We start from the raw sequence: 17,090 nt of genomic DNA, 5'->3' as shown, positions 1-17,090 counted from the left end.
TAGAGAAGTAAATTTTATTTTATGTCGTCCAACGTTTTATATTACTAACGCTATTTATGTCGTGAACCAAGGATGTTATTGTTATATGTTGTCGTATGTTGTTCGTTGATTATGTTGTTCGTTAATTATGTTGTTGATTAATTGTTCGCTCATTTGATTGCTCGTTCGTTCGTTCATTCATTCGTTCAACCATGAGAATGCCCGTTCGATGTGGCAACTCTGTAAATTGATGACAGAGGGAATTGGGGGATCTCATCGTGTACTCGTCCAAATTGTATACATAAAGATCCATTTGAATTTTATTCTAACTTAGTTTAAATACTATGTCGACATCAATACCAATTCCAGTTTATACTCCTTCAGAACCTACTGGACTGCCTCCTGCACACTTGACCAATGAAGAAAATGATGATGAATTAGTTAGAATACTTAAGGCTCATGCAAATTTATTGACTACCAGGGGTCGTTTAACTGTTGATTCAGAGATACAGGAGGCAAATAATCAAATCAAACATATTACTAATATATTAATATATCGCTGTAAAGTAAAACATGAAGAACTTGGTATTACAAAAGATTTGTTAGTTTTTGCACAAGATAAGATAAATGCATTTGATGAAACGTTTACTAATTTAGAACGTCAATTAGTTATTATACGTGCTGCCAATGATAATTTCATAGAAGAAAACCATAACCTGCAAAGAGATTATGATACTATGCCCTATAAAAAAAAAATTCTTTAAAATATACTTAAAATATACTTATGTATTTTTTTAAAATATACTTAAAATATACTTATATATTTTAAAATATACCTAAAATATACTTAACATTTTAAAATATACTTAAAATATACTTAAAATTGCAATTTTAAGTATATTTAAAGTATAAAATTTTGCACTTAAATTATACTTAAATTATATTTAAATTGCAATTAAGTATATTTTAAATGTAGTTTAAGTATAAAATTTTATACTTTAAATATACTTAAAATTGCAATTTTAAGTATATTATAAGTACATTTAAAAATTTTAAGTACATTTTAGATATATTTTAAAATATATAAGTATATTTTAAGTATATTTTAAAGAAATTTTTTTTCATAGGGATGGTAGAGCTTCGTCGACGGGCTATAGGTGAACGTAATCAGGCATGACATGAACGTAATGTATTACAAGCAGATTATACTCAAGCAGTAAGGGATCGTAATGAGGCTCAAAATGCTGTGAATCATGGTAATATTCTTCTGAATCATTGGCGGCTGAGGGCTACTCAGACTGGAGGACAACTTATATTAGCTAATGCACAACTTGGACAGGTTAATGCACAACTAGCACATGCTAATAATAGGGTGCGTTTTGGGATTCAGACATTAGGAAGACTTAGGAATAGACTTTTCCAACAGATAGCTGCTCTTAGAATTCAGGTACAATGGTTTCGAATTAGACAATTGAACCCTCCTCCACCTCTTTTAAACAATCCACTAGAGACGATATGGCTACCACTGCGATAGGATTGCCAATTTTTGAGGGTAAAGCTACTGATGATGTTGATACATTTGTTAGGCTTTACATGGGTTATCTTGATACTATTAATCTTAACCCATACGCTGCTGGAGGGCCACCAGAGTCTTGGAAAAGAGCTATGGGTATACTTAGAAGCTGCATGGCCGGTGAAGTGGCTGAATGGTTTGATCGAGAAATTACAGGAAAAAATTGGGAACTTTCTGGTATCATTCAAGAGGTGGAGCTAATTTAGCTGCTTTTGTAGCATTAGTAATACCAGAAGGTGCAGGAGGACCAAATGCAGGTACCTATGTAAATGGGTCTAAAGCACATGTTCATGCTACAGATGTAGCTAATGCATTAGTAACTATTAGAGCAGCATTTATTCCTACTCATGATTTAATAGGTGGAGATAAAGCTTGGGGAAGAGCTAGTGCTCGTCTAACAGATAGAGCTGCTCCAGCTACTGCAGATGCTGGTGTTGCTGCTAATAATAATCGTTCTATAGTTTTTCCAGGTATTAAACCTAACCAGGCACTTTATTGGCTTAGAACACAATTCCCAACTATTTTAGATGAAAAGAAACGTATCCGTTTTAACAGTCTTTATCAGGAAAATGAGCCAGTTGATGCATTTTATAGAACTGTAAAGAGGGCTGGAAAATTACTAAAACTAACTGATGATCTTATTATCGACCAGTTCTTTAGAGGTCTTTCGGCTGATAATATTTTTGAAGCAGAAAGGTTTAGTAATCTTAATCCTGATGACTTGGTTAAACATCTGAGAAATTTAGAACGGAGAAGGGCTGAAATGCGCTTGGGGTTACAAGATAGAAATCGGCGACTTCGAGCAGATTACAGTGATGTAACTCAACCTCCGTTAGGAAAACAGGAACCTGTCGTACTGACATCAAAGTCATCTGGGGTTACTCAAGAACAATTACAAGAGTTGCTTAAGGCTCAGGCTGAAGAACTTACCAAGAATTTCCAGGTGCAATTTAAACAATTACAGGCTCGGCCAGTTCGTAATCCACCAGTCTATAGACAGCAGATTAAACCTGTTCGACCAAAACCACAGAGACATGTTATTCAGGATCATTAGGATCCTGATTGGGATGATAGTTATGTAGAACCTGATGTTGGTGATGATCCTGATGCTCCTGCTTGGACTTTGGATGATTATCAAAATGCTATTGATCTTATTATGGGATATAAACGTGGGACGTCTAAAATACTTACCAATCAACTTCAAAAGACTAAAGATAGACGTGATGATCTGGATTTGGCCCGAGCAATGAGAAACCTCGATCTTAACGATGATGCTATGGACATTGATACTATGAGTTTTGGTGAAAAGGTAGAATTGAGAGAAAAAGATGGTGATGTCTATATGGTTCGTGTTGGGTCAAAAAAAAAGTAGGTTCGAGTATCTCAAAACTTTTTAAGTTGTCTCCAAATAAGACAGCAGTTAGCTCTTCTAGTGTGCCCTTGAAAGGCAAAGCAACCCCTGTTAAGATTCCTGTGAAAGTTACTGGTAGTAAGTCTACACCTGCAAAAGCTGTTACTAAGAATGACTTATTAAGCCTGTTAAGGTCTGCAGACTTTAGGAAATTACTCTGTGAGATTCTTCAGGAAGAGTTATTGTCTGCTAGAAAAGTCACAGAGATTCCAGAAGACCTAGTTGAGGAGGAACAAGAAGAGGATATCAGGGTAGACGATCCTATGGATATTGACATAGCTCGTTTGGAGAATACTAAAGATCTTTTAGCACTGGATGGGGAGGTTAATGGGATAGCAATTCAGTGTTTAGCAGACACTTGTGCTAATACGTCATTTATTCAGAGAGAAGCTGCTGAGGAATTAGGGTTGGATATCGACAAGAGTATTACATACAACATATCTGGTGCTCCAGGAACAGGTAGGACATTCAGCATGGTAAAGGGAGTGTCAATCAAACTTACCCCTGATTATGCTATCACTGAGGATCTTGCAGTCTTAAGTAATTACAAGCATAGGGAAATTGGATTGAGCCGAACGTGTCTGAAACGTTACAATTATGATGTTCATGAATCACGTGAACATATAGCCCTTACCTGTGATGAGAAGAATGTTTTTATCCTGATAGTTTCTGACGTGAATCGAGGAGACAAAAAATAAGGCCCTTTAATTCTTCTATTTTTTTTATTTCCAAAATTTGCGAATTAAGTCAGGGACATCCTCCTTCAACCGGTCAGCAGGTTCCCAAGTAGCCTCAGTGTCTGAATAGCGCTCCCACTTAACCAAATACTGGTCTTGACCTTTTCTAATGTGATGTTGAAGTATCTGCTCAGGAACAAATCTTTCAGGTTGTCCTCTTATCACAGAATCAGGTGGAGGACGTTCATTAATAGGAACTACTTGCAATTCCTTTTGGATATATGCACATCTGGATACACCTAATCGACCATGTGGTCCGTTAAGAAGATATGTAGGAGGTTGTTCAGGTGAGAGTATCATTTTTTTGATAACACGTATGTTTGGATTCCATCTTATGTCTCCTGTACAGAATTTTCCGTGAAGTTTGTTACCAAGTACAGAAATAGGTTCATCTAACTTGACTCTGACACGTGTTCCTTCAGAGAGGAGGTCTGTCTTTTTTGACACTTTGGGTGACCCTGTCGGAATGTCTGGGGGATTTCTCTGCCAGAGTTCATTTACTTTACTCACTATATTATGGAAATCTTCTGACCATTTCACGGATGTCACCCCAGTTTTCAACTCCTGTGCTACCATTCGTTTCAGAAGGGGTTCTTGGATGGCTTGGATAGCTCGTTCGGCATATGACTGCTGTTTATGTCTTCCCGGCTCTCCATACCTCATCATCACCCCTAAGCTGTTCAGGAAAAAATCACGTACTTGGTCGTTAGTGAATTCTGATCTGGAGTCCATCTCCAGTCGGTGTGTTGAAGGCTTGATACGATTTCTTCTGTAGATTTTAACAAACCCGTTTAGGATTTTATTTGCAGTCTTATCCTTTAGGGGTTCTGCATCGACTCTCTTTCCTGCAACTTCCACCACTATGAGAAAATAGTGGAATCCTTTGGGGTCAACTGGCATCTCTACAAGATCTGCCTGATGTGTTGCATTTGGTTTCCATACAATTACCTTTGGGCGTTCTGTTGACTTTTCCTTTAGGGGCTTTTTGTATAGGTTGTAGTGCTCTTCACCTTTTAGAATTCGTGCTGATACTCCGGAGAGATTGTAGTACTTATAGTAATTCTCTAAGTGTGACATATTACGACAAATTAAAGGAATGGTTTTAGACTTCAAATCTTAAGATGACACGTTTTTACTGCCTAAAGTGCAAGAAGGAAACTGAGACGGCTAGTGAAATACAAGATATGACTACAAATGGGCGTTACCGACTGCATGGTGACTGCACAGTTTGTGGCATGCATAAGAATACTTTTACTGGAGTAGACTGGATGATCAAGAAGAAGACTAAGGAGAAAAAGAAAGAAACCACTGCTAAGAGACAGCAGACGGCTTACAATCGGCAATGCAAACCCTATAAAAAAATATACATACTGTTATCATACGGTATAACCGTATTTTGCGATCAGTATCTTTACAGTATGAATAATGTATTATTATCGTATTACACATACGGTATATATTCGGTATTCTGCACACCGTATCATACATATTGTATTAACGCACATATGTTTAACGTGAAAATTATACTGACATAAAGAATGATATGGCGGTGTGAACCGTACGTTTCCCACTGTTGATTAATTTGCGAACAGCATGATATCCCGGTGTGAACCGTACGTTTCCCACTGTTGATTAATTTGCGAACAGCACGATATCCCGGTGTGAACCGTACGTTTCCCACTGTTGATTAATTTGCGAACAGCATGATATCCCGGTGTGAACCGTACGTTTCCCACTGTTGATTAATTTGCGAACAGCACGATATCCCAGTGTGAACCGTACGTTTCCCACTGTTGATTAATTTGCGAACAGCACGATATCCCGGTGTGAACCGTACGTTTCCCACTGTTGATTAATTTGCGAACAGCACGATATCCCGGTGTGCACCGTACGTTTCCCACTTTGATTAATTTGCGAACAGCACGATATCCCGGTGTGCACCGTACGTTTCCCACTTTGATTAATTTGCGAACAGCATGATATCCCAGTGTGAACCGTACGTTTCCTACTTTGATTAATTTGCGAACAGCACGATATCCCAGTGTGAACCGTACGTTTCCTACTTTGATTAATTTGCGAACAGCATGATATCCCAGCAATCTGTATGTTTGCATATTAAAAATATACCATTAGTACATGTATTTACATAGAATGTTTTTATTTTATTAATAATATAATGTATAAATAAATATAACAGATAATTTATTATTTAAATTGATATGCAATTAATAATTTGTGTAATTAAAATCTAATAAAAGAATACTTCTATTATAGTAATAAAATTATTATAATTAAATATAGAGAAAATAAAAAAAAGAAAGAATTAGTAGTTATAAAAGAAGAAGTGATAAAAAGAGATACAATTAGTAGTGATAAAAAGAAGAAAAATTAGCAGTAATAAAAAAAAAAGATACAATTAGTAACGATGAAAGAAAGATACAATTAGTAGTAATAAAAGGAAGAAAAATTATTAGTGATAAAAAGAAGATACAATTAATAGCGATAGAAGAAAAATTAGTAGTGATAAAAAAAAGATATAATTAGTAACAATAGAAGAAAGATACAATTAGTAGTGGTAAAAAGAAGAAAAATTAGTAGCAATGAAAGAAAGATATAATTAGTAGTGATAAAAAGAAGAAAAATTAATAGTGATAAAAAGAAGAAAATTAGTAATGATAAAAAATTAGTAGCGATAAAAGAAAGATACAATTAGTAGCGATGAAAGAAAGATACAATTAGTAGCGATGAAAGAAAGATACAATTAGTAATGATAAAAAAAAAAGATACAATTAGTAGCGATACAATTAATAGCAATAAAGACCGAAAATAAAAGTAACTGTACCTATTTTATTAAATTATAAATAAATCTATTTTAGAAAAGTTCAAAAAGACAAGATAAAAAATTAGTAATAAAGAATAATACAATTAATTATATTTAAGTTTAAAAAAATATTACTTCATAACGTTAAATATTTTCTTTTTGTGAAATGTATTTCTTTCTATATCTATTAGGCAACCTTTTATTTGGTATCGTTTAAAATTTTCTTCTATAAAAAAATGAAATAAATAAATAAGTGCAATATTTGAGATAATACTTCGAGTAAAAAGCAAAATAAAGAATAAAGAGTAAAAGAGAAACAGTTTGTATTTTTCCCAATTTATATCATTCGCGTGCATGCAAAAACAAACAAATGATCGGCATCCATGTGATAATTATCCAATCATAATCTATGAATGAAAGCGATTAAATCACATGATATATATATATCCGGGTTTATGCCGATATTGTAGATATGAATTTTTGTAAGATATAATAATATATTCGAAATTGCATTACAACATCTATTAATCTATTATGGTATAGATTTAATTTTATTCAAAATAATAAAATTTGTTCGTTATAATGCCAAACAGTCAAGTCGCGAGCGATTAGATTGATAGTTCGGTTGTTAAAATCTGAAAATAGTCGAGCTCCACGTATAAAAAGAAGAAATTAATAACGAAAAAACAAGAATCCGGAGACTATTAGAGATACCAACCAATAAATTGAAATCACGATTTCAAGAAAAATTCTCGCGAATTTTTCTTGATATTGCTTATTTTAAAGTTTAAAAGACTGACTAATAAATAAATTAAAATCACGATTTCAAGAAAAATTCTTGCGAATTTTTTTTGATACTGCTTATTTTTAAATTTTAAATAAATTGAAATTACGATTTTTTAAGAAAAATTCTCGCGAATTTTTCTTGATGCTGCTTATTTTAAAGTTTAAAGACCGATTAGTAAACTGAAATCACGATTTCAAGAAAAATTCTTGCGAATTTTTCTTGATACCGCTTATTTTTAAAGTTTAAATAAATTGAAATCACGATTTTTTAAGAAAAATTCTCACGAATTTTTCTTGATACTGCTTATTTTAAAGTTTAAAGACCGATTAGCAAACTGAAATCACGATTTCAAGAAAAATTCTCGCGAATTTTTCTTGATACCGCTTATTTTTAAAGTTTAAATAAATTGAAATCACGATTTTTTAAGAAAAATTCTCGCGAATTTTTCTTGATACTTCTCATTTTAAAGTTTAAGTAAATTGAAATCCCGATAAGAAAAATTCTCGCGAATTTTCTTAAGGTTCAAAAGCCAATTAAATATAAAAATTACTATTATTATTTATTTCAGTTCATTAATAATTTTTTTTATAAAAATGAGTTGTTTATTACAAACATATTTAACTATTTACTTTTTATTTTTTATTTTTTCATTATCTTTTTTATTGGCCGTCACTGTCCTTTTGCGTAATGTTATTTACCTTTTATTTTTTTCATTATCTTTTTTTATTGGCCCTCGCTTTTTTATTGGCCTTATTGGCCGTCACTGTCCTTTTGCGTAAGGTACGTCCACCTCCTTAAGAAAAAATGATAAAAATAAGTTATTTTTAATACTTAAATTAATTAATTAATATACAGAAAAATTATTACTTGTGGCTGTTTCATTTTTTTTTTCTTCTATTTCTTTCTCTTTTTCTTCTATTTCTTTCTCTTTTTCTTCAATTTCTTTCTCTTTTTCTTCAACTTCTTTTTCTTTTTCTTCCTGCTGCTGTTTTCGTTGTTGTTGTTGTAGTAGTATTTTTTGTTGTTGTAGTTGCCTCTCCCTCTTTTTACGCTCGTACTTACTTCTTATTTCACGTATAAGATTGCGTTCTAATTCTTCATCCTTACTACTATCTGTTCCGCCTGTTTTTTTATATCTTTTACGAAATAAATTTAAGAGTTGACGTTCTAAATCTTCGTCTATATCGGAATCGGAGTCATCCCGAATTTCAATTTCTGCTGCTGCTTCTTTAGAATCGGAATCATCCCGAATTTCAATTTCTGCTGCTGCTTCTTTAGAATTGAAATCATCCCGAATTTCAATTTCTGCTGCTGCTTCTTCACCTTCACTTTCTCTCTCTTCTTCATCACCACCGCTTTCTTCTACGTTTTTTTCCACTGGCCTCTCCTCACCTCTGCTTCGGGTTCTTTTCGTGAAATATCCATTTATTGTTTTTGCTTTGTGGTCGCCTTTGATTATATAAATATAAATTATATTTTTTGATTTTTTAAAAAATCATATTTAATTTGTATTATATTAATAAAAAAAGAAATACTTACGAACGTGCTGAACGTGTTTTTTTAATAGCTCGTATGCAAACCAATCATTGTATCCAAGCGAAATGTTAAGATCCTTAGTTTTTATTTTAAACTAAAAAAAAATAATTATAAAATTATTCTATAAATATTATATATTTATTCTATAAACATATTGATTAAAGTAAATAAAAATAAATACCTTTTCGATTATTTTAAATAAAATGTTTTTGTGTATGTCTTTATATGACAAATTATAATCAAGATGATAATCTGCACATATTCTCATTGACGACTAGTTTTATTGATTATTAATTTATTACAAAAAGCCTTGTTTGTATGAAAATTCAATTATTATTTAATGTATATACGTACCATACACAACGTATACATTTCATTCGTTATATCTAACGTACTTATCATATCTAACTTAGATATGTATTTTTTTTTTGGTTTTGCAACAAAACTTTTATTATGTGTCTTTTAATCATACATATCATACATTATTAGTTTTTTTAGTTTTTTTACAAAATTGAATTTTTTTTTAAAAAAGTATGATTAGACTTATATTAATAACTTACGTCAACGGGGAAGGTTGTGGACGACGTAGAGGGTCTGCGAATATTTCCACGAGCTGATAAAGATGACACATCAACAGGAGAGGTTGTGGACGACGTAGAGGGTCTGCGAGAATTTCCACGAGCTAATAAAGATGATACGTCAATGGGGAAGGTTGTGGATGACGTAGAAGGTCTGCGAATATTTTCACGAGTTGATAAAGATGACACGTCAACGGGGGAAGTTGTGGACGACGTAGAAGGTCTGCGAATATTTGTGGACAACGCAGCAAAAGTACCATCATCTAAAGAACTTTAAAAAATAACTCATTAGTAATAATATTCATTTAAATTTATTCTTATAAAAAATCTATTATACTTTAATCTTTCCAAGATGAGTTCATTTTGTTTTTTGATCAAGGAAATTTCTTCTTGTTGATTCATTTTTTTGACGTAAACATACGAATATAAATGAGAACACGTAAAAATAAGAAAGAATACGTAAATGATAAATGCAAAATGTATGAATGATGGAGAAACGCGTACCATTAACAGAAAATTCAATCACATTTATTTATGAACAATCGTGACTCAGAGAAACGCGTACCGTTAACAAAGAAAATTCGATCACAAATATGACTCTATACTATCTAGGGTAACTAAATTGTGAACAATCGTGATTCTAGAGAAACGCGTACCGTTAACAAAGAAAATTCGATCACAAATATGACTCTATACTATCTATGGTATGACTCTAGAGAAACGTGTACCGTTAACAAAGAAAATTCGATCACAAATATAACTCTATACTATCTAAAGTTACTAAAAAGTCGAAATGATTTATTTAACTAAAAAAAACTATTTTATAATAGATTTCAAAATCCGTTACAATTGCAAAAGTATCGATAATATCATACTATGTATCTAAAATTAACAATTCTAACAAAATGATCAATCATTATTAAAGTTAGTCAAATATAGACAATCATATTTAAAAATCGTGATTTCAATTTACTAATCAGTCTGTATCAAGAAAAATTCGTGAGAATTTTTCTTAAAATCGTGATCTTAGTTTACTAATCGGTCTTTAAACTTTAAAAATAAGCAGTATCAAGAAAAATTCGCGAGAATTTTTCTTGAAATCGTGATTTCAGTTTGCTAATCGGTCTTTAAACTTTAAAATAAGCAGTATCAAGAAAAATTCGCGAGAATTTTTCTTAAAAAATCGTGATTTCAATTTATTTAAACTTTAAAAATAAGCGGTATCAAGAAAAATTCGCAAGAATTTTTCTTGAAATCGTGATTTCAGTTTACTAATTGGTCTTTAAACTTTAAAATAAGCAGCATCAAGAAAAATTCGCGAGAATTTTTCTTAAAAAATCGTGATTTCAATTTATTTAAACTTTAAAAATAAGCGGTATCAAGAAAAATTCGCGAGAATTTTTCTTGAAATCGTGATTTCAGTTTGCTAATCGGTCTTTAAACTTTAAAATAAGCAGTATCAAGAAAAATTCCCAAGAATTTTTCTTAACAATCGTGATTCTAATCAGTCTTAATCACCATATACAGATCACAGTTGTTAGTATCAGCTGATCTTATATTTTCAGTGCTATCTTTGTGATTGGCCGCTATGCTAATAAGTTGTTTTCTAAAAAATCATGGGGCATTTTAAATTTCAGTCCATCAATATCAATACAGTATATATTTGTGAAAAATAGTTTCAGAAATCGGAAGATGATCATGATTTACGTCACAATCAAACGATTAGAATTTACAAACAAACAATTGGAATTGAGTTTAATTAGAAATCACTCTTTTATTATTACATAATAGCGTTATGACTATCTATTTTATATTATCTAACTATTATTATTAGAAAAAAGCGCAAATTGATCAATTTTATTAATATAACAAAATAATCATTAAAATTAAATTCGCGTTTAGCTATTTTTAGAAATTGATGGGCCTTATTTTTCAAAGGCTGATTAATAAATAAATTGAAATTGAAATTGAAATTACGATTGACAATTTTTAAATTTAAATCCAATTAATTGCGATCATCAAGAAAATTTTCTGAGAATTTTCTTGGTACTACTTATTTTTTTCGATTAATAAAATTGAGATTGCGGTCGTCACTGGATATAACGCGGTATATAAATTCTACCAATAAAATCAAATCACATGATTAAAAATAATTAAGGTGAATTATGAATTATCTTTATTATTATATTATATTATTTAATTCTTTACCCACTTCTGCGTATAAAAATCTTATAGATTCGTTTATAAATCTTTTAACTACTGCCAAAGTAACTTTTTCTGGTATAAATAAGTTATTTCATTTTTGTATTCATACCCTATCAACAATTTCTTCATCAGTAAGTCCACCCTCTAGCATTTCATCCTCAATATGAACATATCCATACGCGTTAATATCAGCTAGAAATTAACATATCAAGGTCATCAATTTTTCCATCAAAACTAAGAAATAAAAGAAATAAATATATATTAGAAGAATTTCATGCATTAAGTTCAAGAGATTAAGTTCAAGAAGAATTTCATTAAAATACTAACTTGCATTCACGCCTTCTTATTCCAAAAATAATGAACGGGAAGGTTTTTATAGTTGACATTTTTCATAATTTGTTGATATATTGTGTTAATATCGGGTTTTTTTTTAAATTTTGTATTCCGATAAAGAAAAAGATTATCCAATTTTAATTCACGTGATCATTCAGTATATAATATATTTGATCAAACAAACACGAGTTTTGGATAAATAGTTCTGCACTATTTGGTTCGATATAACGAGTTTTCGGTATATCCAGGTTTGTAACCAGTGGCGATTGTATTTCTAATTTTGTACTTTAAAGTAAAGATGATGACTATAAAAATTAAGATAAAAAAATCAGATATAAAATTCCCATGCGCTTCGCATAAAGTTTTACATTTAAAAATTATAATAAAATGGATATCAAAGTACTAACCCGAGAAATGAAATAACAAAAGGAGAAAAACACCCAAACAATGACTTAAACATGAACGTGAAAGAAAGCGTCAAAAAAGAGCCAAAGAAACGGACGAAATCAGTACCAAGTGCCGAGGAACAAAAAATCAAAAAAATAATGGATTCTACTGGTGAAATTAAAGAGGAAAAGGAAGGAGGAAGGGAAGGGAAGGGAAATGAAAGAGGAAAAGGAAGGAGGAAGGAAAGGGAAGGGAGGAAAAGAACGAAGAAGGAGAGAAGAAGAAAAGAAGGGAAGAAAAGAGCGAAAAAGGAGAAAAAGAAGAGAGGAAGGATACGAGCGAAGAAGAGAGAGAAGAAGGGAGGAAAGGAGGAAAATAACGAAGAAGGGAGAGAAGAAGAGAGAAAGGAAGCGGAGGAAAGAGTTAAGATTCATCCATAGGAAGAATAGATTCTTCGTTATCGGCATAATATCTTGGTGATTCTTCGTTATCAGGATTGTCGTTATCAGGATAGTATCTTGGTGATTCTTCATCAATGTAATAATATTCCACCGATTCATATTCCGCCGATTCATATTCCGCCGATTCATATCCCGCCGATTCATACACTTGTTTAAGAATATTTTCTCTTAATGAATTCTCCTCCTTCTTTTTTTGTTGATAGATTTCGTATCCTTGCTCCTCTGAAATTATTTCCCCCGTTTCTATGATCTTCAGCCAACATTCATATGCAGAGACATTAATTGACGACGATTTAAAAAAAGCTACATCTAAATTAGGAAATATGTCAACAATGAGAAAATTTTTATTGGAAAGACTTAATAGCCTATCAATTCTTTTTGCTGTTCTGAGAGTGATGGTGAGAGTTGTTAATTTAATTTTTTGTTCGCTATAATCGACAATTTTGGTATTTGTTTGATTTTTTATTGTTTGACCTTTCAATCTGATTTTGTATATGTTACAAAATATTTCGATTTTTTTATAAATCTTTAAAAAATTCAAATAATTACGAAATCCATTTCGTCTATTAATCTCTGCTTCGATATATTCCTGAAGAACATTGTCATAAATTGATATTAATTGAGCGACCAGCGCTCTTATTATTTCTTCCTTACTTCGTTCGAAGGAAGATTCCTCCATTTTTAACAAATTTACCTCCGAGGTAATCTCAAAATTATCTTTTAAATTTTCATTATTAGGAGGTAGACCGATTTCTAAGAAATTGTCATTATTACATCTAAGTTCTTCAACAAAAGCTTCTTTTGTTGAAGAACTTTTTAATTTGTTCAACAAAAATTGTACATATGATTCAATTATTGTGAATTTTGTCGGGTTCATCATAAAAGATTGTTGATCTGGGAGTTTATCGATATTTAGTAATAATTCTCGTAGATTCCTTGCCATCGTAATAGCCGGAGATGATAAAAACGGTTTCTGCGCATAACAATGCATAATTAATATATTGTCAAAATGAATAGAATCTTAATGAATTAAAAGTATAAAAAAATTATTAACTTTTTTATTTTTTATTGTGATTGACTGTTTTTTTGAATCAACTTCTTCTTCATCAATTTCATTAAAATCGTTTTCTCCAAAATGAATTCGGAATATCCCAATATCATTATTTTCTAATATAGCGTTTGAATTAGAAATATTAAGAGATCTAATTTCTAATTCTTTCATCTCTTTAAATGTCTTTGAGGCGAACCTTATTAAATTTTGTTCTTTTGGAAAAATTATTAAGTAAATAAAAAAAAACTCATATGTGCCGATTTTTGGAATTAGTCTAAATTAAGATTTTTATAAAAATTTAATATTTTAGTAAGATTAACATTACACAAATCTAAATTAAATGTGTTACATATTTACGTAACTCAGATTTAATAAAAAATAAAAAAAATTTTTTTAATCAATATTCAAAAATAACGGTAATAACCACTTCTTTTTCCCCATCACTCCCATCACTTTTCCATCATTTTTCTATTCACTTTTATTAAATATGACAAAAAAGTTTATAAGCAAATATAGCAGTTATTTTTAAGTGGTAAGTAAAAGAAAAACTTAATATTTTATATACATAGATAAGACATATTTTTTCATAATTTTTAGCTTTAATTTATTGTTTTTTCTTTGTAAAAAATACATGCAAATAAAAAATAATTATGATGTAAAATAGTTGTAAAATGAATAATAAGATATTCTTTTTTTTCAAAATAACTAATTATATATTTGTTTTTTATCTTTTAAAATTATTTTATTAGATTTATTCTACTAAAATACTTAAATGGCAAATAAAATCTTTTAAATAAAGTAAAAGAATTTGGGATTCTCTTATGAAAGCATTTTTTTGGTAAGAAATAAAATTTTCAGATCGGACTTTATGCAGGTGACAAAATCGTGCATTATTATTCCTGGAGATATGCTAACGTCATCATTTTACATTCATTTGAAAGCTGAGAATTTGCTCTATCGTAAGAAACAAAGATCAGGAAAATTGGATCACTGGATGAGGCGTAATTAACGATCAAAGTCAAATCAAATTTAAAAATTAAAAATAAATATATTAGACGTAATTATTCACAATCCAGTGATTCAATTCATTCGATTTTAGGCTTATTAGATAGACCTCAATTTTCTCTTTCAAATGAATATAATTTCATTCGTGTAGCTTGCATCTACAGGTATTTAATAAATTTTTTTATATCAGATTTTATCAAACTTATAAAATGTTATATTAATAATATAATTGATGATTCCTAAACATCTACATATATTAAACGAATTATTTTAAATTTATTTTAAAGATAAAAGTTGGCATCACCTTAGGGAGCAAAGATCATTCAAATTGAATCACTACATGTGAAGTAATTAATGATCAAATTTAGATAAAATTCAATAAATATACTGAATGTGATTACTGAACAACTAGTGATTCAATTCACTTGATTTTAGATTCATTAGATAGATCTCGATTTTCTCTTTCAAATGAATGTAAATTTATTTGTATAGCTTATTTCTACGAAGAATTATCAATGATTTTGTCATGAGAGTTATATTTGATCTTTTAAATTTTAATGATATCTTATATTAAAAAAAAATTAAAAATTATATAATTAATTAGTTTTTTTTGCATTATCTAGTATAAATTTATTATTCTTATATAAATGATAATTTATATTTGCTTTAATAAAATTATTTTTGTGTAAAAAAATTAGATTCCAAAGATCGGCCCATATGTTATAATACATAAATAAAAAACATAAATTTATATATCTCATTCATTACATACTAATTTCTTTTAATTTACTTTCTTTGTCGATTGAATCCATTTTTGAGATTTTTGAGGAAAAAATTGAAGGAAGTTTGAGGAAAAAATTGAAGGAAGAAGAAAAAATTGAAGGAAGTTTGAGGAAAAAATTGAAGGAAAAATGAAGGAAGTTTGAGGAAAAAATTGAAGGAAGAAAATTAGTGTTAAAGATGTTAAATCGATAAAAAATTAAAGAAAAAATTAATTATAAGGGTGTTGAATCGATTTAAAAATCCAGAGAAAAAATTAATTGTAAAGGGTGTCTATTTAATAAACTCGAATTGATCTAAAAAATCAAGGGGTGTTTTATTTATTAAAATAAATTTAATTACAATCTAATTATGGTCAATAAGGGTGTTGAATCGATCTAAAAATTTAGAGAAAAAAATTAATTGTCTCGAATTGATCTAAAAAATCAAAGGGGTGTTTTATTTATTAAAATAAATTTAAATTACCAATTTAATTATCTAATTATGGTCAATAATACTCCCATATATGTAATATTTATTTTGTGAATATCACAGCGCAAACTGACGGTTTTGCCTTTTAATATACTCATATTGATAGTCTTTTTTACTCATCTTTTTAATTAAATGGCAGAGGAAAAAATTTTTTTTCCTCTTATTAAAACTTGAATCAAACTTGGATGCAGTGATCCCACTACCCGTGAGAATATCAAGAAAATTCCCCTTATATACAAATTTTATTTCATATGATTTCATGATCATCTTTTATAAGTATAGAGTTATCTTTAAACGTAATTGGTAACGATTCAAACAACAAACAATATCCTTAGTTTCACAAATAAAAATTACATCATCTCCATATGATCTAGCAGGTCGGGCGCAGTTTCTATTCATGCGCGATGCCGATCCCTACTGTAAACTGTATAGATAATTTCACGTGATCATATAAAAAATCCATCAGAAGTCTGATTTATAACGAAAATTCGCAAGAAATTTCCTTCATACTTGCTTAATTTTAAAGTTCAAAAGTCTGATTTATAAATTAAAAATCACGATCATCAAGTTGATAGAACCTTAATACTAAATTAGCTGAATTAGAATTAAGCAGTATCAAGGAAAATTCTCACGAATTTTTCTTGATAACGACTAAAACATACTAAAAAAAACTCATTTTTTTTTTGAATTTAAAATTTTTTTTTTGTTCGCAAAAAAAAAAAATTTAGTGTAACTGAACGATTTAATTAGATACTGCGTAATTTTTAAATTAAAACCTTAATACTAAATTAGCTGAATTAGAATTAAGCAGTATCAAGGAAAATTCTCGTGAATTTTTCTTAAAAACGTGATTTCAATTTTATTAATCGGGGAATTAAGCACGGTATCACAAAAATTAAGCAGTATTAAGAAAAATTCTTGCGAATTTTTCTTAAGAACGTGACTTTAATTTATTAATCGAAATTAAAATAAGCG

General features: G+C 30.0%; 3 protein-coding genes across 3 annotated transcripts; all 3 read right to left on the bottom strand.

The window, feature by feature from the left end:
- Positions 1-5,442: 5,442 nt before the first annotated feature.
- Positions 5,443-5,814, bottom strand: OCT59_028563 (uncharacterized protein; the record flags this gene model as incomplete). The annotated part of the gene is made up of 1 exon (XM_066147376.1): positions 5,443-5,814. One exon carries the CDS (start codon positions 5,812-5,814, stop codon positions 5,443-5,445), a length of 372 nt encoding a protein of 123 aa, XP_065994088.1.
- A 2,207-nt stretch (positions 5,815-8,021) lies between these two features.
- OCT59_028562 (uncharacterized protein) lies at positions 8,022-9,824 on the bottom strand (the record flags this gene model as incomplete). The annotated part of the gene is made up of 7 exons (XM_066147375.1): positions 8,022-8,101; positions 8,176-8,757; positions 8,848-8,938; positions 9,026-9,118; positions 9,199-9,303; positions 9,405-9,693; positions 9,760-9,824. The coding sequence occupies 7 exons, from the start codon at positions 9,822-9,824 to the stop codon at positions 8,022-8,024; spliced, it is 1,305 nt and encodes a 434-aa protein (XP_065994087.1).
- Positions 9,825-12,770: 2,946 nt separating this feature from the next.
- On the bottom strand, positions 12,771-14,030 carry OCT59_028561 (uncharacterized protein; the record flags this gene model as incomplete). Its single annotated transcript, XM_066147374.1, has 2 exons — positions 12,771-13,781; positions 13,863-14,030. The coding sequence occupies 2 exons, from the start codon at positions 14,028-14,030 to the stop codon at positions 12,771-12,773; spliced, it is 1,179 nt and encodes a 392-aa protein (XP_065994086.1).
- Between the last annotated feature and the right edge of the window lie 3,060 nt (positions 14,031-17,090).

The sequence above is a fragment of the Rhizophagus irregularis genome, chromosome 8 (genome assembly GCF_026210795.1).
Source record: "Rhizophagus irregularis chromosome 8, complete sequence".
NCBI classification, from domain to species: Eukaryota; Fungi; Glomeromycota; class Glomeromycetes; order Glomerales; family Glomeraceae; genus Rhizophagus; species Rhizophagus irregularis.
Note: the sequence above shows the minus strand (reverse complement) of the source record. Positions and strands in the feature narration are given on the sequence as shown.